Source organism: Gallus gallus, chromosome 4, assembly GCF_016699485.2.
Source record: "Gallus gallus isolate bGalGal1 chromosome 4, bGalGal1.mat.broiler.GRCg7b, whole genome shotgun sequence".
Lineage (NCBI taxonomy): Eukaryota > Metazoa > Chordata > Aves > Galliformes > Phasianidae > Gallus > Gallus gallus.
Window position 1 is genome coordinate 57,365,912 of NC_052535.1, and position 16,607 is coordinate 57,382,518.

Genomic DNA, 16,607 nt, shown 5'->3' on the forward strand with positions numbered 1-16,607 from the left:
TAGGAGCCTTTTTTGAGCCTGACAAGACATTGGTTTCAGTACCATGAAATTACACTTCCTCCAGTGAAAGAGGAGGATGGGAAAGTGATCAGAAATAAGAAAGGAATAAAAAAAAAAGAAACCAAAAAAAGCTTATGAAATTCAATCGGGAATCCATCCCAGCCAAGGGATTTCCCTCAGGGTCAGTTTGCAATTACAATCTGTAATTTCTACTTCACTAAGCTCTTTACCCAATTTAGCAGTCTTCAGTTCACTAGCTGATCCATATTAATGGGTTCCAAAACCTTCAGTGTTCACTAGAGCTGACTTTGAGTTTCAAATCTCTTCTTCTTGTAATCTCTTCTGTGATTTTCCAAAGCAGACATTTGGTACCTGACAGATAATTAGATCAGGAGAGCTGTTTCCAGCTGTGGGCATGTTTTCCACCATGGATTCTGTTAAGGTCTTTGCAAGGGTAATGATTTTTCAGGGCCAATGGCAAAGGTTTTAAATAATGTATTGTGAGTTAGTTACATGTGATTGCTGTTGCTTATGACAAAAAATATATGGATCATGTGGATACTTTCCACTGAATGATTTATTGCTAACAATTTATATAGCAAACTATGGAATGATCTTCCCAAACATCAACAGATCTCAATATCTCATTGTTCAGCTAAGCAAATCTGTAATCTTCCATAATCTGGAGTGTGGCATGGATGAACAATTAGTAAGTGAATTTTTATATCTAGAAAGCAAAGTTTTCTGCCTTCTTCAGCATTCATGTTTTCAACACTTTTTTTTTTTAACGCTGTTCTACAAAAGTTCTCTTCAGTTTTCTTTCAGGCGACAAAGAATAGGACACAAGGAAATGGTCTCAAGAGGAAATGGTCTCAAGTTGCACTGGGGTGGTTTGGATTGGGCACTAGGAAGAATTTCTTCAGGGAGAGTGTGGTCAAGCGTTGAGATGGGCTGCCCAGGGAAGATGTGGAGGCCTCATCCTTGGAGGTATTTAGGAACCATATGGACGTGGCAGTAAGGGGCATGGTTTAGTGATGGGACTTGGTAGGTCAGGTTGATGGTTGGATTTGGTGATCTCAAGGGTCCTTTCCAAACCAAATAATGCTATGATTCTATAGCTGCACAAATTCTTGTTTTTGAAATGGCTAAACTCTAGAGGATATCTATTGAGGCCAAAGAATCAAAGTCCTTTTCCTGACAGCGAGTGGAGCAGCCAAGCTAAAAAGCGTCTTGTTAACAGAACCATGCTGCTGAACATCCTAAAACTTTCTCTTATTTTGTAAACTAAACCAAATAGCAGGCATCTAAGAATATTGCATCGCTAACTCAAGGCAGACTCCATTTCTTTGGTTAAGTATAATTTGGCTTCAGTTCAGTTGTCAAGAATTAAAATGAGTTTACAGCATGATGGTAGCAGACGTGCTGAGGATGGAGGCCCCAGCACAGTGCTATGCCAGGAAGTCTTTACTGAGAGCTGGCTCAGCACTCTGATGCTTTATACAAGGCAAATTTTCATATCAGTGGACAACGTGAATTTGCCATCCTTCTTTGGATAGAGAAACTCAGAAGCAGCTTGCTTACTAAGGGAGGAGTGACATGGTTGGGGCTACGTTCTAGCTTCCACATCCATTAGCATCTTTTCCTCCAGAAGAGGGAAGAGCTGCCAGCTGGACCACAGGAGCACATGTCACACTGTTGAGGGGATGTCATGGTTTTGTAACTTTGCTATCGGTATTCCACATCATAACATCATGGACAAAAGAGAAGGACTACGTATCCTAGAGGACCTCACGGTCAGAGAAGGAAGATACATCACGGAAGAACAACAGGAGGGGAAGCATTCAGGGCACACAGCTCTAGCATCACCCTTATGAGGAAAAACAATATACCTATAAATAACCAACAGAGGGCTGAGCATCCCAGACAAGTTTTAGGCTAAGTAAGGAGGTTAGGTTGAGGTGCAAATTCTTTCTGTGCTGTCAGTTTGAGATTCAAACTTAACTGCTTATGCCTGATCAGCTGCACCTTCAGAAGATTCTTACTGAATTCAAGCCAGAACTGAATTGAAACAGTTGTGTCTATTGCATCTAAATCAAGGAGCTTGGATTTTATGGATTCAGATTCAAACATCATTAGGGTACCTGCTGAATACCCAGGTGTGGTCACTTCTGTGTGTATCTGTACTTGCACTGTGGCAGCTGCCTTTAACTATTGTTGCAAAACGAAGAATATTGTAGCCAACATGCAATTGTGCATAGCAGGGTACTTCTATGCCACTATCACTGTAAATAGGACAGACATGACATTCTGTATATATTCATACCTCCTAAGCTCCTAAAAACTAGAGTGTTTGTATCTCTGTGTATCTCTTGCATCCTTGGGTTTGTACATGCCCTCAGCCTCTGGGCTTCAAGTCAAGGATGAGATTGGAACACTAGTGTTCCTTCCTCCCCCAAGTGCCTGTATGAGAGGTACCAGCTGGAACCTCACTGAGATGGGAGAAAGACTGAAAAATACTGGGTGCAGAGAAGACTGGAGGGGCCACTGTGAACACTTAGTTTCATCTACCATGTAAAATACAGTAGGAAAGGGAAAAATCCTCCTTATGTTATAAATAGAACTGATTCATTAAAAATAAAAGTGTAAATTACAGTATATCTGTCATCTGATTTGTGTTTAATCTGTAATAGAACTTACAGGTATTCCGCTATCAGATCTTCTCTCTACCCACTTAAACTGGTGCACTGCAAAGCATACCAAGTAAGTGCTCATGGGAACTGACTTCTGAAAAGTTGTCCGATTCCAGCCATTACCCAGTGAGACAGTTTCCTGCAGAAACGAAGGAAGAATTGATTTTGAAATTGCAAACATATGCAAAAGAGTGTATAATATTTTTATGAGGGGTAAGACTACACAGATAATAATCATCTCTCCAGATTTACCTCTTTTGGCATCCCATTTCTGATGGCATGAGAACAGACAAAACAAACAAAAAGAAACATTGTTTTTCTCCATTAAATAAATTTACCTGGTTCTAATTTTGCAACAAGGATTTGAAATCATTCATATGCATAGGAATTTTGCCAGCAGGAGTTTTCCGCTGTATTTCAATATGTTTTGTTCTTGAAATAGTTGCATAAAATAATATCCCTGTGGACAGGTCAGAGGAAACGCTGGATTCTGTCCTCTTTTAAATCTGTGCAACACATAGGCATCAGGGAGTGCAAAGATGTTAGGGTAAAGTCTACACTAATAAGTCTATCTCAAACTTGTTACCACTGATAACTGGTGGGTTGTTTAAGACATGGAATGTAGCTTTTGTTTTGTATATTAATTAAAAAGCACTCTAGGTTTTCTTGGCTGTACTATATGAACAAATTCATAAGCATTTTTTATGTGATTCATCCTCCAAATACTAATTTCTGCTATCCATTATCTACAATTAATAGTCTGATAATTTTTTGAGCTTCTGTCTGGATGACTAAAATAGGAGAAAGGCAAACTGTATAGAAGACACTAACTTACCAGAGATTCAGTACTTTATGAGGTTCATTTGTTATAAATGCAATATAAATAAAGCATACATAGTGGATGTTACCACTAATATGATTTCATGAATACAACTTTTTTCACAGTTACATTCACAATCTACTTTTCCGCTATTTGACTCTAATTTACTATATTTTGTGCCTTCAACAAAGTCAGAATCTCACCAAAAAAAAAGTTAAACAAAATTCACTGCAGTGAAAAATGAAAATGAATTGTACATGGTTCTGACTTTGCTGAATTGATTTTGCCACGTGGATTATAAAGCTCCACACCACCAAAGCTGCTACAGAATACGTAACTCACTTGTCCCCCATCTACAAACTACTGCTACATCCATTGAATTCATTCCCCGGAGATCCCTCACTGCAAAGAACAGAGCAATCAACCTTGTAATCTCACCAAATGAGAAATGGTCCTGCTGTTGTCTTTTAGTCAAACCCTAGGATAAACCCAGCACAGTGTTTCCCTGCCTGTATTTGGATTTTAGCAAATTAATTAACAAGCAGTACCTAGCCCTCTGAAAGCTTAATTTTAATGTTTGTAGTAGGGACAAGATCCACACTTTAAGATTTACAGTAAATCTCAAAAGCTACTAATTCTTGAAAACATCTAGTTTTACCCCCTCACCTCCCATGCTGGTACCTCACTTGTCTGAGGTCTTTAAAGAAAGCTACCACAAATGCTCTCCTTTCACTTGTTGTTTACCAAAGTACCTGCTTCTCTTTTAGGTATCTTAAAAATATTTTTAGTAACAATAGGTTGGAGATTTAAATTTGCAGGAGGTCTGTGAGTCTGCTGTGTCACACTGGTAATAGTTCTCTCAGCTACACTGCAAGTGCATAGTTAAGGTTTGGGCAACTCCTTAAATAAAACAGTACACAGCAAAGCAGACCTTTGTTTGTTTTCTGGATGGGGAGTGGTTGGGAAGATGCAAATGTCAATGGTTCCAAGGCTGGAAATTTTTTTTTTGTACTTGGCACTTTATCTCCCACTTCAGAACACACTCATTAGAAATTAGACACTGGACTACACATTCAGTTAAGCTATTTATTTGAAGCTGTCTCTGCTGAAAACCATTCAGTCTTCTTCCAGAGTGCCCAGAGATAGATAACTGATGCCATTGAATTTAATTCCAAACTTGGAATTTGATGCAGCAGTTCCAGAAATAGATTATTTAGAAAATTACAGTCAGGGTGGACTGACAAGTGTCCATAGTTCTGAGCTGACAGAGGGAATTTAGATGTTGTGGTATTAAGTGTAACAGTACTAGACTTTCCTGCTAGCAGTTTCCTTTGCCGTTAGGTTGTGATCAGCAAGTCCTTGCTTTGTAACATCATGTAGTGATTATTATGAGACTCCCCACTGAGGAAGCAGCTGTATTCCAGAGTATTTCTTCTCAGTGTCCACCTGGTTTGACTGAAGAACCTGCCACTACCTGCACAGTTAGTAGGGGATACTCATCTAGACTATCTGAGGAAAGGGCCAGCTAGCCGAAGACAAGATGTATGTCATATCTGCTTTGAATTTGGCTCTGTACTGTTATATTGTGTGCTGACTGGCCACTGTGATTTCTAACCAAACAACCAGTTGTATTTTATGGAATATTTATTAACCGTTAGTTTTACAGTGTCTAGGTGGTAGAGTCTGTAAACACACAAGGACTCTGTGATCCACTGGCTTTACAGAATGATTCCCTGTAGGCAGTAGAGTTGCGAAATACATACCTGTACTGGCATGTTTGAAAGTGCTCCATATGTGTCTTGATGGATGATAGATATAGTGTAAGTTGCTTTCTTGTTGGGCTCGTCAAAGCAAGGAAATGATTTCCGCGCATCTGTTGGTTCATGATCAGTAGCTGCAATGCTCCTTAAACAAACAACAGATTGGCAGATTGTTCTAAGCCTTCGCTGCATGCTTTTTGAATCTTATCTGCAATGCATAAGTATTTAGCAACTTTATGTACTAAAATCAAGTACAAGTATTTTTGTGTACTTGCCCATTCATAAAAATAGGTGATATCAGAAACACACAAGTTAACATCATCTAGGCTAGTGGAAAATGTGTACCACAAAATCTGTCAACAGCATCCTCTAGGGTTTAAAGCAAAAATTAAAGACAATTACTCATCATGAAATATTTTTAGGAGCCAGGTAGTAAAAGATAAATGACCCCTCCCGGGTGGTAAAAAATTTGCTCACCTTCCTGTTGAGCATTCCCGCTGATGTCAGTGCCTAAAGTAAACTACTGATGGTATCACCTAGAAGGAAATTTAGGTCCCCACCTAAGAAAATATACTTAAGTAACTGCATGTGTTGTTTAGAATTCATCTTGGGGTTGAAGTGTTGAACATCTCCAGGAAGACACCTTGGAATTGCCTAAGTGCCCCTGAAATCTCACCCTGCCTATGTGCTTCTTTCTCTATAGTTACTAAATACACTTATCTCCTGCTGCTGTTACACTTCCCTGACTCCAATGAGAAAACTGCTGGGGAAAGCATGGAAAGTCCAGGTAAACATCCTAGCACAGAACTTATGCTGTGTTCACTGTGTTGGGGTGGGTTTCAAAAGATATCTCACTTTTGCAAAAACTGCTGGAAGAACTAGACAATAAGGAGTTACGGAAAAAAATAAGGTGAAGGTTGTGAAAGTTCACATTGTATGCTTGCTTCTTACAGCGGCATTAGACTCCCCCATTAATGAACTGTTCAGTGGCAGAGTGTGTTCTCCAGTGATTAATGGCAAAAGAGAATGCAGATGCTTCTTCAATTAATCTGGAATGTTGGGTATTTTCTGACAGCACTTCTACAGCTGCTCCGAATACGTTAAGGTAGTTTTTCTTTCCAAAAAGTAATTAAAAGTGTACATCGTAAATTACAGATGTGCAGTAAGCCTACAAACTCACTTGACAACCAAGCTTTCAATGTTTCTATTGCCTGTGACTTTTCTTTGTGTTGCTTAAATACTAAACTGGTCATTAGGAACTTAGAGCAACAAGGTTCATTTATAAGCCTGTTGGAGATAAGATGTCTGCGTTTTCACCATTTATGCTCACTGGAATAGTAACTCTAAAGTTAATGGTCAGAAAGCATAATGAACATTCACCTTAACTTCAGGCCCAATAGAATTTCATTTGCTTGGTAAACTGTTTGATCGCACTCTTTACTTTTGGTTGGATTTGAAAGCTATTTCACAATGAAGTTAACTGCCAAGTCCTCAGGGCAACGTTTCACATCTATTACTTAAAAATGGGGCTATATGCTTTGACACATTTATATCTTGTTCCTCAAGACTGATAACACTATGATAGCTTTTTTGATCTAGAAGGTGATTATCTATCCTCATATATTTGTGGAGGCAAACAGATACCAGCAGTGAAAAATCTCAGCACTGCCATTTCTATACAAGAAATCCAGGATATGGCCTGCTCAGAAGTAGCACTGGAAACATGAGATGATGTAATTTCCTTTCAAACTGTGTTATGTAGATTTTAGATAAGGTTTTCTTCACTGCTTGATGGCTTCCACCCTTCTACTTGCTTTTCATATTCAGAACTTTAAATATGAACTAGAGGTAGCAGTTGTAAATACCATAGTAATAAGGAGGGAAGATCTGGCTGAGATTGCATCCAGCTGTTGTTCCCAAAATAGAACAGTGCTGCACTTCGAACTATGATTAATATCCCCCCCTTTTTTTTTCTTCCAAGATACAAGGTTCTAGTATAAAAAGCTCTCCCCTTGAGCTAAATGAGGTGTTTTTTTTAATTCTACCAGCTTTTCCTTAAATCCATATTCATTGCTTCTTTTGAGAAAATATTGCTCCTGAGCTACAGGTAGGAGTGTCACTTCCTTACAACAAAAACAACAAAATATTTCCTTTCTCTAATCAATAAAGTTCTCAGTGCAGATCCTCTTATATGCTAGAGATGTACCCAACTGAGTATTCTTTTACAAGCCTCTTGTTCCACTCTTATGGAAGACAGATAGAATTCCTATAAAAGGGAAACCATAAATTGCCACAAATAGCAATGTAAAATCAAAATCAGATGTCTTGATGTGTTTCTATTATCTGTAATATCTATGCAAAAATAACAGAAGATTTTAGCATATTCATTGACAGGAGCCGATGAGTTAAAAGTATCAATAACACAAGGCAAAAACTCTTGTGCCTTTCCCCAGTACCTGAAAACAACACAATTGTGATATATTCATACTCATTACACTATTTATAATAGGGGAAGACTGTTACTCCCCTTTCATCAATGGGGAATGAAGTGCCCAGAGACAGAGGAATAGCTTTAGGAAAAGACTTCAGTGCTTACAGCTGGATTCAGGCACTCTCAGGAGAATCTAGGCAGGTCTATGCCTAAAAACTCCATCCTCAAAGTTTCTGCTTTCCTGTTCCCTACCTGCTTTTCCACATCAATTTAAGCAGCTGTGTTCCCAAGGTATCTGCAAATCCAATTCTGGGCACGTCCGAAAATATTCCTGTCCTAATGGGAACAGTACAATCTCTCTGAACAGAATTTGTGAACGAGGTGCTCTTCTCTCTAAGCCTCCTGAGGTTCCTGGACTTGCAGGCACGTTCATCACAGATCTACATGTTTTCCACAGAATGTGGTGGGAGATTTGAATCTAAGCAACAGAAGAGTCTGGACTTCTGCCCACTTTGTAAACAAAAGGCATTACAGCAATGCTTTGGCAAACCTTTGCCCTTACAAATAGATAGCTCTATCCTGGAAGCTGACTTCCAGGGCCATTAATTTTCTCAAAAGGTCCCACTGCTTCTAATACTGCCCAGAAGAGCTGGGGGCATAGGTTGGCTCTCGTTTTCACCTCAGCTCCCTTCTCTCTTGCATCCACTATTAGTAGACTTTCTTGACATTTGCTATTACCTGATCCAATCTGTACCCATTTGGGTTGAAATTTTGCAAGGGTAATATCTTCCTCTGGCAAATGTCAAGAAAAATTTAATGCGAGTCAGCATTGGTTTTGAGTAGAAAGCCAAGGCAAAACACATTTTTAATAAGTAAGAAAACATTTTCCTCACCATCCTTCCTTAAACTGTCATAAAATGATAGAATCATTTGGGCGGGAAGAGACTTCAGATCTTCAAGTCCAACCCTCATACCAAATAGCAGCACTTGAAATCTGGCTGGTGGTTGCCTTCATTTCAGTGCTGTACTCACTGTCATGTGCATTGTCTCTTCTGCCCCAAGAGACAGTCTGCCTAAACTTAACCACGTTGAAAGCATCTCAGAAATCACCTTTCATTCATTCTTATTTGAGCCCTTCTCAAGCCTAAGAAACAAAGTCACACACCTTCCTTTTTGTCTTGAGCATTTTCAGACTGCTTGGTAAGGTCAAGGAGTAAGAACTCAATGAAGTATACTCACATTGTAAGATTTTTTTAGATTGTTAAGTTCTCCTTTCTTCCTATCCTTAGACGCTTGGTCCTTGTCTTTTTACACTGTCTGAGGAATGGGCAATTGCCTCTCCTGCTCTGTGACTCAGGAGACCTGTGTTCTGGTCCTGCTGTTCTGTTGCTGTGACAAACATGGGATAATTCACCTACTATCAAGGTTTCCTTCACCAACAAGATGGAAGTAGCATTTATAAAAATTTTAACAGGTTACACTTTAAAACTGCTGTGAAGGTGTTAGGTGCTCACTGTATAAAACCAAGACACCTTTGAATAGGAGCAACACTGACACAGTAGTTAGAGGAGCAAGAGAAGAATTGGTGGGGTTTCGTGCTGTTCTCCACATGGTTGCTTCCCACATCTGATAACCATGTTTACATATGAAAAATGAATGCTTGCTTTTTCCTCTGCCTCTTGGATTTGCTGCTGCCGGTACCTATCACTGCAGCTGCTTCCAGCATTGCCTGCCAGCGGCTGTATGCAACTGATGCAACTGTCACACATGACACCATTGTCCCAGGAGGGCAAACAAGTGTCTGGAAAACAGACCAAGATTTGGCTTGCTACAGGGCCCTAGGAGAGTCTAGCCAAGTTTATCTTCTAAACGTAAAGGCTGAAATAAATCACGTCAGAAATGTAAATATTGTAAAACGGATGACATTGTGTCCTCTCTGTATACTAACTGAGGACTGCCTCAGCACGGTCAATGGCTTTTTCAGGCTCCCCTTGAAGCAGTACAAATCTGGGAAGTGAAATGAGGTTAAATGAACCTATCTGTTCAACAGCTATTGATATGTTAAAAGAAAAAAGGGGATCTGGAGCACAGAGACTCCAAGTCAAGGATAATCTTCATAGTTTGAATCTCCCTAACTCATAATTTAAACCAGCTGCAGGAGTGACAGAATTCAGACATTCCTCAGGCTTGCAACATCAAGGAAACACGATGTCAGGAAAACTATCACAAGAGTGTTTCACACCAAAACTATTACCTTGGGGAGTGACAGGAGTGAGTGGTGAGAGCCATATTCTCTTTATTGGACTACAGAGATAAAAAACAGGCCTCAGTGCCTCCGTCTCTCTGAGGGAACCTTCTGCAAAGCTCAAGTGCAAACTGGGACGGTTAGAGTTTGAAAAAGATTTTGAAAATAATAAATAAAGCCCCCAGCTCTCTTGCCCACTCTTGTCAACAGCCAAAAGGTTTAAAATACAACATCTTCCTTAGGGGAATGAGAAAGAACAGCTCAGAAATGTCAGCAAGTTGGTGAGAAACAAGTCTGAGAAGCTGACATGGGAAAAGAGCAGGTCTTAGAAAGCAGGAATAGAGAATAAAGTTTAATAAATAAAATAAAATCTGCTTTACTTAGTCTCTCCGTTCTCAGTGTAGGTGGTCCTATAAAAGCCAACCAGGGAACCATTCAGCCAGCCTTGAAACTTCAGGGTGAGTATATAGGGATCACTTTCATCAGTGACAGTAAGTTCCACTTCTGCCTTCATCACTATGTACTCTTGTGCCTTGTACTCAAAACAGTCAGTCAGAGCAATTTGCTGTCCTGAGGATTTCCGGAGTGTAGGCATTTCTGTAATCTTGGTCTCCCTCAGGTGGAGCCACAGGTGGCTGGTTGGTTGTCCCAAGGCAATAGAAATATTGACTGTCCCAGTGTAAATGTCTGTCTCCATCTCAGGCTTCACTTCCAGGTCATAGTGGATAGGGTTCACATAGGTGGGTAGCCTGAAATTTCTCCAGTCTCCAGACTCATCACTTTTAGCAGGACAGGGACCTGCATCCACTGTGGGAGGAGAAGTTGCTGGCTGATCCGGCTGGTCTGTGTACTCTGGAGATTGCTGGGGTTTGCTCAATCCCACACCAAGACCCACAGCAAGACCTACAACAACAACAACGCCACAGATGATAGCCGTGTGCTTTGTCTTGATGCAGTACTTCTTGGACTTCTTATCCTCAAAATCCATGTCTTCCATCTCGGTTCCCAGGTCTGTTCTCAGAGCAAAACATGAACCATGTAAAGCTTATAAGTCACTTCAGCACTTATTTTCAGTAAACTCAGCAGACTTGGTTTGCACATTAATTGTGCTGTAGCTGTTCTCTGTCTGTCTCCCCCACCTTGCTTTCCACAAGGCACTCAATTAATTAAAGATAACATGCATTTAGAGGAAACATGAATGATCAAAAGGCATGCAGCTGGGCAGAGAGACCGAGGGAACCAACACAGAAGAACATTGTTCCTGCTGCGCTCCCCTTTTAAGCAACTCAACCCCACCCCCAGCCCCTCCTGCTCTGGCCTGAGTTAAATATAAAACAGTGCTATGTTAATCAGCAGTTAGGAGATGATCAGATGCCAAAGCTCTGTCAGCAGCTTTCTGAAGGAGTTCACAGATAGAGGTGTAACTGCTCCAAAGCCTCAACCTTTGCCACTACCTCTTCCTTTTTTTTTTTTTTTTTTTTTTTTTTTTTTCCTGAGCCATGTCTTGTTTGAAGTTTTGAGGTTAGGTACTTTTTTCCTTTTTCCTTCATTAACAAAGATTTCCTTGAACTTCCCCCCCTAATAGTTTGTGAAATGACATCTCCAAAGTCTCAAAAATCCAGCAAAATCACATACATCTTTCAAGGCAGTTTCAACCATTTCCCCTCTTTCTAGGGTCATTTACCTTTGCTGAGTAATTTGAGGCAGTCATGTGCAGAAGAATGCACAGTGGGATGGTAAATCTTGATCACCAACTTTAAGCATTAAAATATGCCCTATTCTTCTCCTTGTCTCATAGGGCCAGTTTTCCAGGAGACTGCTCATAACTGTGCATGCACTCAGGCAGCCTGGGATATGGCTGGTCAGTGCAATTGCGGTGCTGCCCGTGAATGCTTGCTGAGAGGGATGCTTCTAAATATGCAGTTATGTGATTTATTCACTGAAGATCTAATTCAGCATTTACTGCGTGCCATCATAGCGTAGTGCTTTGTTGAAACAAACTGACTGAATAGAGCCCAGTTCTGCTTGGAAAACCATGTTATAAGGAATGCCTTGCTAAGCCTGCAAGCAAGGTGTTGCTAATGCAACACCAAACTGTGTATACTCTTGACCTTGTTTGACATTGTACACAAGGAGAACAAAGTAGAACAGAAACTTTAGTCTTCTTAACCCTTTTTCTCTGCTTACAGAACCCATTTCAGAAGATTTTAAAACAGGCACATCTGTTTGGCTTCATGCCTCCTGTTCTAGTTTGTAAGGGGACAGATAATATTGCTCTTCATATCAGTTACAATTCTCTGACTACTTAGATTCTTTTTTCTTTCTTTCTTTCTTTCTTTCTTTCTTTCTTTCTTTCTTTCTTTCTTTCTTTCTTTCTTTCTTTCTTTCTTTCTTTCTTTCTTTCTTTCTTTCTTTCTTTCCTTCTTTCCTTCTTTCCTTCTTTCCTTCTTTCCTTCTTTCCTTCTTTCCTTCTTTCTTTCCTTCTTTCTTTCCTTCTTTCTTTCCTTCTTTCTTTCCTTCTTTCTTCCTTTCTTTCTTTCTTTCTTCCTTTCTTTCTTCCTTTCTTTCTCTCTTTCTTTCTCTCTTTCTCTCTTTCTCTCTTTCTCTCTTCCTTTCTTTCTATCTTTCTCTTTCTATCTTTCTATCTATCTTTCTTTCAAGACTGATAAATTTTCACCTGCACAGGGAGGTTCAGGACCTGGACTTAGTGAACACACATTCTCAGTGAGACAAACTAGCTCAGGAAAGGAGCCTTTCCAGGCTAGACTTCATCCAGTCAGTACAGTCTTTTTAGAAATGAATCTGCATGCAAGCTTTGTAAGTCTCCCTTTGAAATATTGCCAGCCACCACCAGGAACTTTAGCCACCCAATCCACATCAGCACTCTTATAGCACACTACTATTTATATAGCTTCTTGTTTTAGAGGCAAAGTTTTCCATCAGGAATTGAGAAAAGGTCTTTTTTTTTTTTTCAGACCATCAAGTTAACTCTTACTCAGATATTTTCAAAAGTGAAAAACCAATAAAATAAAATAAAAAGAAAACCAAGCGGAAAGCTGAAAATCTGTTTCATATTATGTCTAGTTTTATTGTTTCCCATTTCTTTCCCATGATCAAAACTAGATATGACAAGGGAAACCAATGCCCTTTAATGGATTGGGTAAGAATTTAATTTCTAGCAACAAAGCCAGCACTGAAGATCATGGTCTTAACATTTAAAACCATTTCTGCCTTTGTTTTGTTCTGATTGAAGATGACATGGAAACAGAACAAGAATAGATTTTAAATAAGACATCTTAAGCCAAAACAGACCATAAAAGATGAGATATTAAATATGTCTTGATTTCAAGCATACTTTTGACATCAGTCCGATTTTCCTCCTCCATAGTCAAGAGGTTTTCTGTTACATTTTTAATTTGAAGATTAAAAATGCTGTCTAAGCCTATGGGTTGCAGAGCAAGTTATTTATTTTAATTATAGAGTCTTGCAGTTTTCTTCAGTGTTAAAAATTACCTCCTTCAGGGAAGAGCTAGGAAACATATCTGGATGAGTTGTTCCTGAGTAGCAAAAATATATGTATTTTCCATCCTAAGCCTTAAAAAGAAAACAGTAGCAGTAAAAGCTATTACAAGCTAATGAGGAGTGACAAATATATTAGCTCAACAAGTAGCAGAGATTATTGGTGTCTTCTGCCAACTGAGAGCAGTAGCAGTTATACACACACTCAATATTGATCTCTTTATAAAAACTGAGATTCAAGCCTAGTTGCAGCCAAAAACAAGTGTAATGCATTTCTGATAGTGGTAGTTTAAGTGTAGGCTGATCCCTCCTGCGTTGGAAATCTGCTTTGTTCCTAGCTGGCACTATGGTGCAGTGAGAGAAGAAACAGCAAGCAGCTGTGCTAAGAAGCTGTGTAGATGCCACGACCTCTAGGTAGCAATGACCCAATACACATTTCCAAGGATGGATGAGGCTTGAACTGTCAGTTCCTCAGCAGCAATAAAGGAGGACAGAGTGCCCAAAGGAAGTGCCAGTGCTCTAGGCTTGGCTTACTCTATCTGAATGGGGGCAAGGATCAAGAGAGTATATCATGCAGATGAGCACCGTGGCCCCTCATCAAAAAGCTAAAGATATTTTTACTTGTCTAAGATGATGAATATGGAAAGTGACAAGAAAACTCACCCCAAGTCACTTCTGCATAAACCACTAGCATGTCTATTTCAAAACTAGCAAGTGCTGGCTATGGCTGGAGGGCTACAAATTGATATAGTTTAACATCTAGAGAATTGGAATGGGTTTAAAACAATATTATTAGTCACTAGACAATACTAATGCCTGGTATCGTTTCTTTCGTGTTGATTTTTTGTGATTCTGTGATCTTGTGATTTTTAATTGAGGTAGTTTCACCTTGAGTTAGGATTTAGTTCTCCATCTGAACTGGAATTACTGCACAAGTTTAGCCCATCCCCTTTGGCTACCTGAAAAAGAGGAGTAGAAGGTCACCCTGCTCTGTCTTGACATTGCTGGTGGGGACATGTACATGCCTGTAGGAGCATCTTTTCAAAAACATCTTCTCATCTTTTCAGACATCTTTTCAGACAACCGCCAAGAATGTAAATGCATCCTAAATTTAATCCCCCAAATGGTCAGCCTCTCTTTTCCAAGACCATTTCCAATTTTAAGATTAGAAAATGGAATAATATTTCCGCAGGTGACAGCCAAGAGCAGCACTAGCATGGGCCTGCTGAAGGCTTTCAGGGAGAAGTGACACAGACCCAGGAAATCGTTGACCGAAACCAACAATGAGCAAAAAGCTGCTCTGGAAAGTGTCAAAGACATGGAAATAAACAAAGTATATTTAAAATAACAATAAAAATCAAATTCTGCAACAAATCACAACAAATGAAACTCTCCCAAGCCAAGTCCATCCTTGGAATAACACAAAGTACTTACTGGGCCTGTGCCAAGGATGTCTTGGCTCCCTGCGTCCAGAGACATTAAGACAATATGAGGGCAGCAGAATCAAAGGACCTCTGATTTCCTGCCTGTCCCTGAGCTGCCCCAGCTATGAAATTATGGGTTGCTGTAATAAATGAAGCCCCTCTGCCTCCATCAGGAGCATTTTGGCTCTCTTTACACTAAACCAACACTCTTCATTAAATCCGTGGTTGCATAAAAAAAGAAAGCATGAAGCAATCTCCTTTGGTGACTGCTTTCTGGCAGAACTGCACTTGTAAACTTCTCCCCTGCGGCTCTCTACCCCCAAAAACATTTAAAACATGAGAGATGTGAAACTGTGATGTTCCACCAGTTCACAAGTGAATTGTACCAGAAGTAATTCCCTTGTGCTGTATTTTCTTATGCCTGTAATGATTGATCTTGTCTCCATATTCAGCTCTGAACAATATCTAGCAATTATGAATCCCCCAGAAAGTTCTCTGGTCTTAGTAACTGCTGGCTTAGAGTGACCCTTACTTCACTCAGACTTTTCGTTGACAGTTTTTAACTCTTGGGTTTGTGTTGTGTGGAAATATAAATGTTTCAAACTGGTTTGAGAGGTACATTTGGGTTTTCTTCAGTTACAGCAGTTTCCCCCAGTAAAATCTTTGACAGCTGGCCTTGGTTGTGCCACACTGACAGCTGTGGAGCCTCAGAAGGACAGTGTTACCCCCTGCTGCAGTCTGACAAGCTCTGCGTATAATGCTTTCAGTCTTACCATTGCTTCTGCTGGTTTCCCCTAGCAGGCTGGTGATGGATGTATTACTTTTCGCTTGTATCAAGGCTGAAAGGATTTATCTCAATGCCCTTTCACAAGGAAGTAGTCTGAGTTACATTTTTTTCCCCCCTCCTTTCTGTTTCAAATTTCTGGATTTGGATTCTGTGTCCTGAAATATGAACACCATCCTATATTATGTTCAGAAAGCAGCTGAGACTCTTAATTTGCTTTGTTCTGAAGTATTATTTAATCATCTACTGCCTTGCTACCAAGGTGAGCTTGCTTGGGTTCTTTCATTCAAATCATTAATCTCTAATACAAAGCCATAACATAATGTGGGATTCTGATAAATACGATTGCTCCTTATTTGTTCCAGTGTGTTTTATTACAGTTACCCTGTACAACTATTTCTTATCTGGCTATTAAATGAGTTACAGGTTATGGCTCTGCACTCAAAAGGCTAGCTTCCAGTGTGAAGTTTCCTTTTTAGAAACAGGCCTGAGGTGAGTTCTACTGTATCAATAAAATACAAATAAACTTATATGGACATTTTTCTCAACCTGTCTCAATAGAGCATCTTCCTGCCACTTAGTACATCTTGTTTAACAAATTCCTAATAATAATAAAAAAAAAAAAAAAAAAAAGAGAAAAGAAACAGGCAGTTACAGTGTTTACTTGACCGGTAGAATATGCTGGGAGGCTGGTAGGCCGACATGAAAATGTGAAACTTTCAGTAGGAAATTCCCAGATGAACTTGTGCAGTCATTTTATCCACCTAGCATGAGGAACTTGCTTCCTTTTTCTTTCTTTTCTTTGTGAGTGAGGGTGATACCTTAGACCTTCTCCCCCCACATACAGTTCAGGGCAATACTTGTAATCTATTTCATAAGAGTTTCAGTTCCCTGAGATGCCACCTCTGCCCTTGAACATTGCTGTGTCATCTAA

At 39.7% G+C, this 16,607-nt stretch overlaps 1 protein-coding gene across 1 annotated transcript in view; it reads right to left on the bottom strand.

Moving 5' to 3' along the window:
• Positions 1-11,198, bottom strand: part of ENPEP (glutamyl aminopeptidase) — a 34,369-nt gene extending 23,171 nt beyond the window's left edge. The window contains exons 1-3 of the mRNA XM_426327.7: positions 10,327-11,198; positions 5,274-5,415; positions 2,698-2,829 (exon numbers count right to left, since the gene is read on the bottom strand). Coding sequence (XP_426327.4) covers positions 2,698-2,829; positions 5,274-5,415; positions 10,327-10,943 — 891 coding nt within the window. The 5' untranslated portion in view covers positions 10,944-11,198. The remainder of the gene's footprint in view (positions 1-2,697; positions 2,830-5,273; positions 5,416-10,326) is intronic.
• Between the last annotated feature and the right edge of the window lie 5,409 nt (positions 11,199-16,607).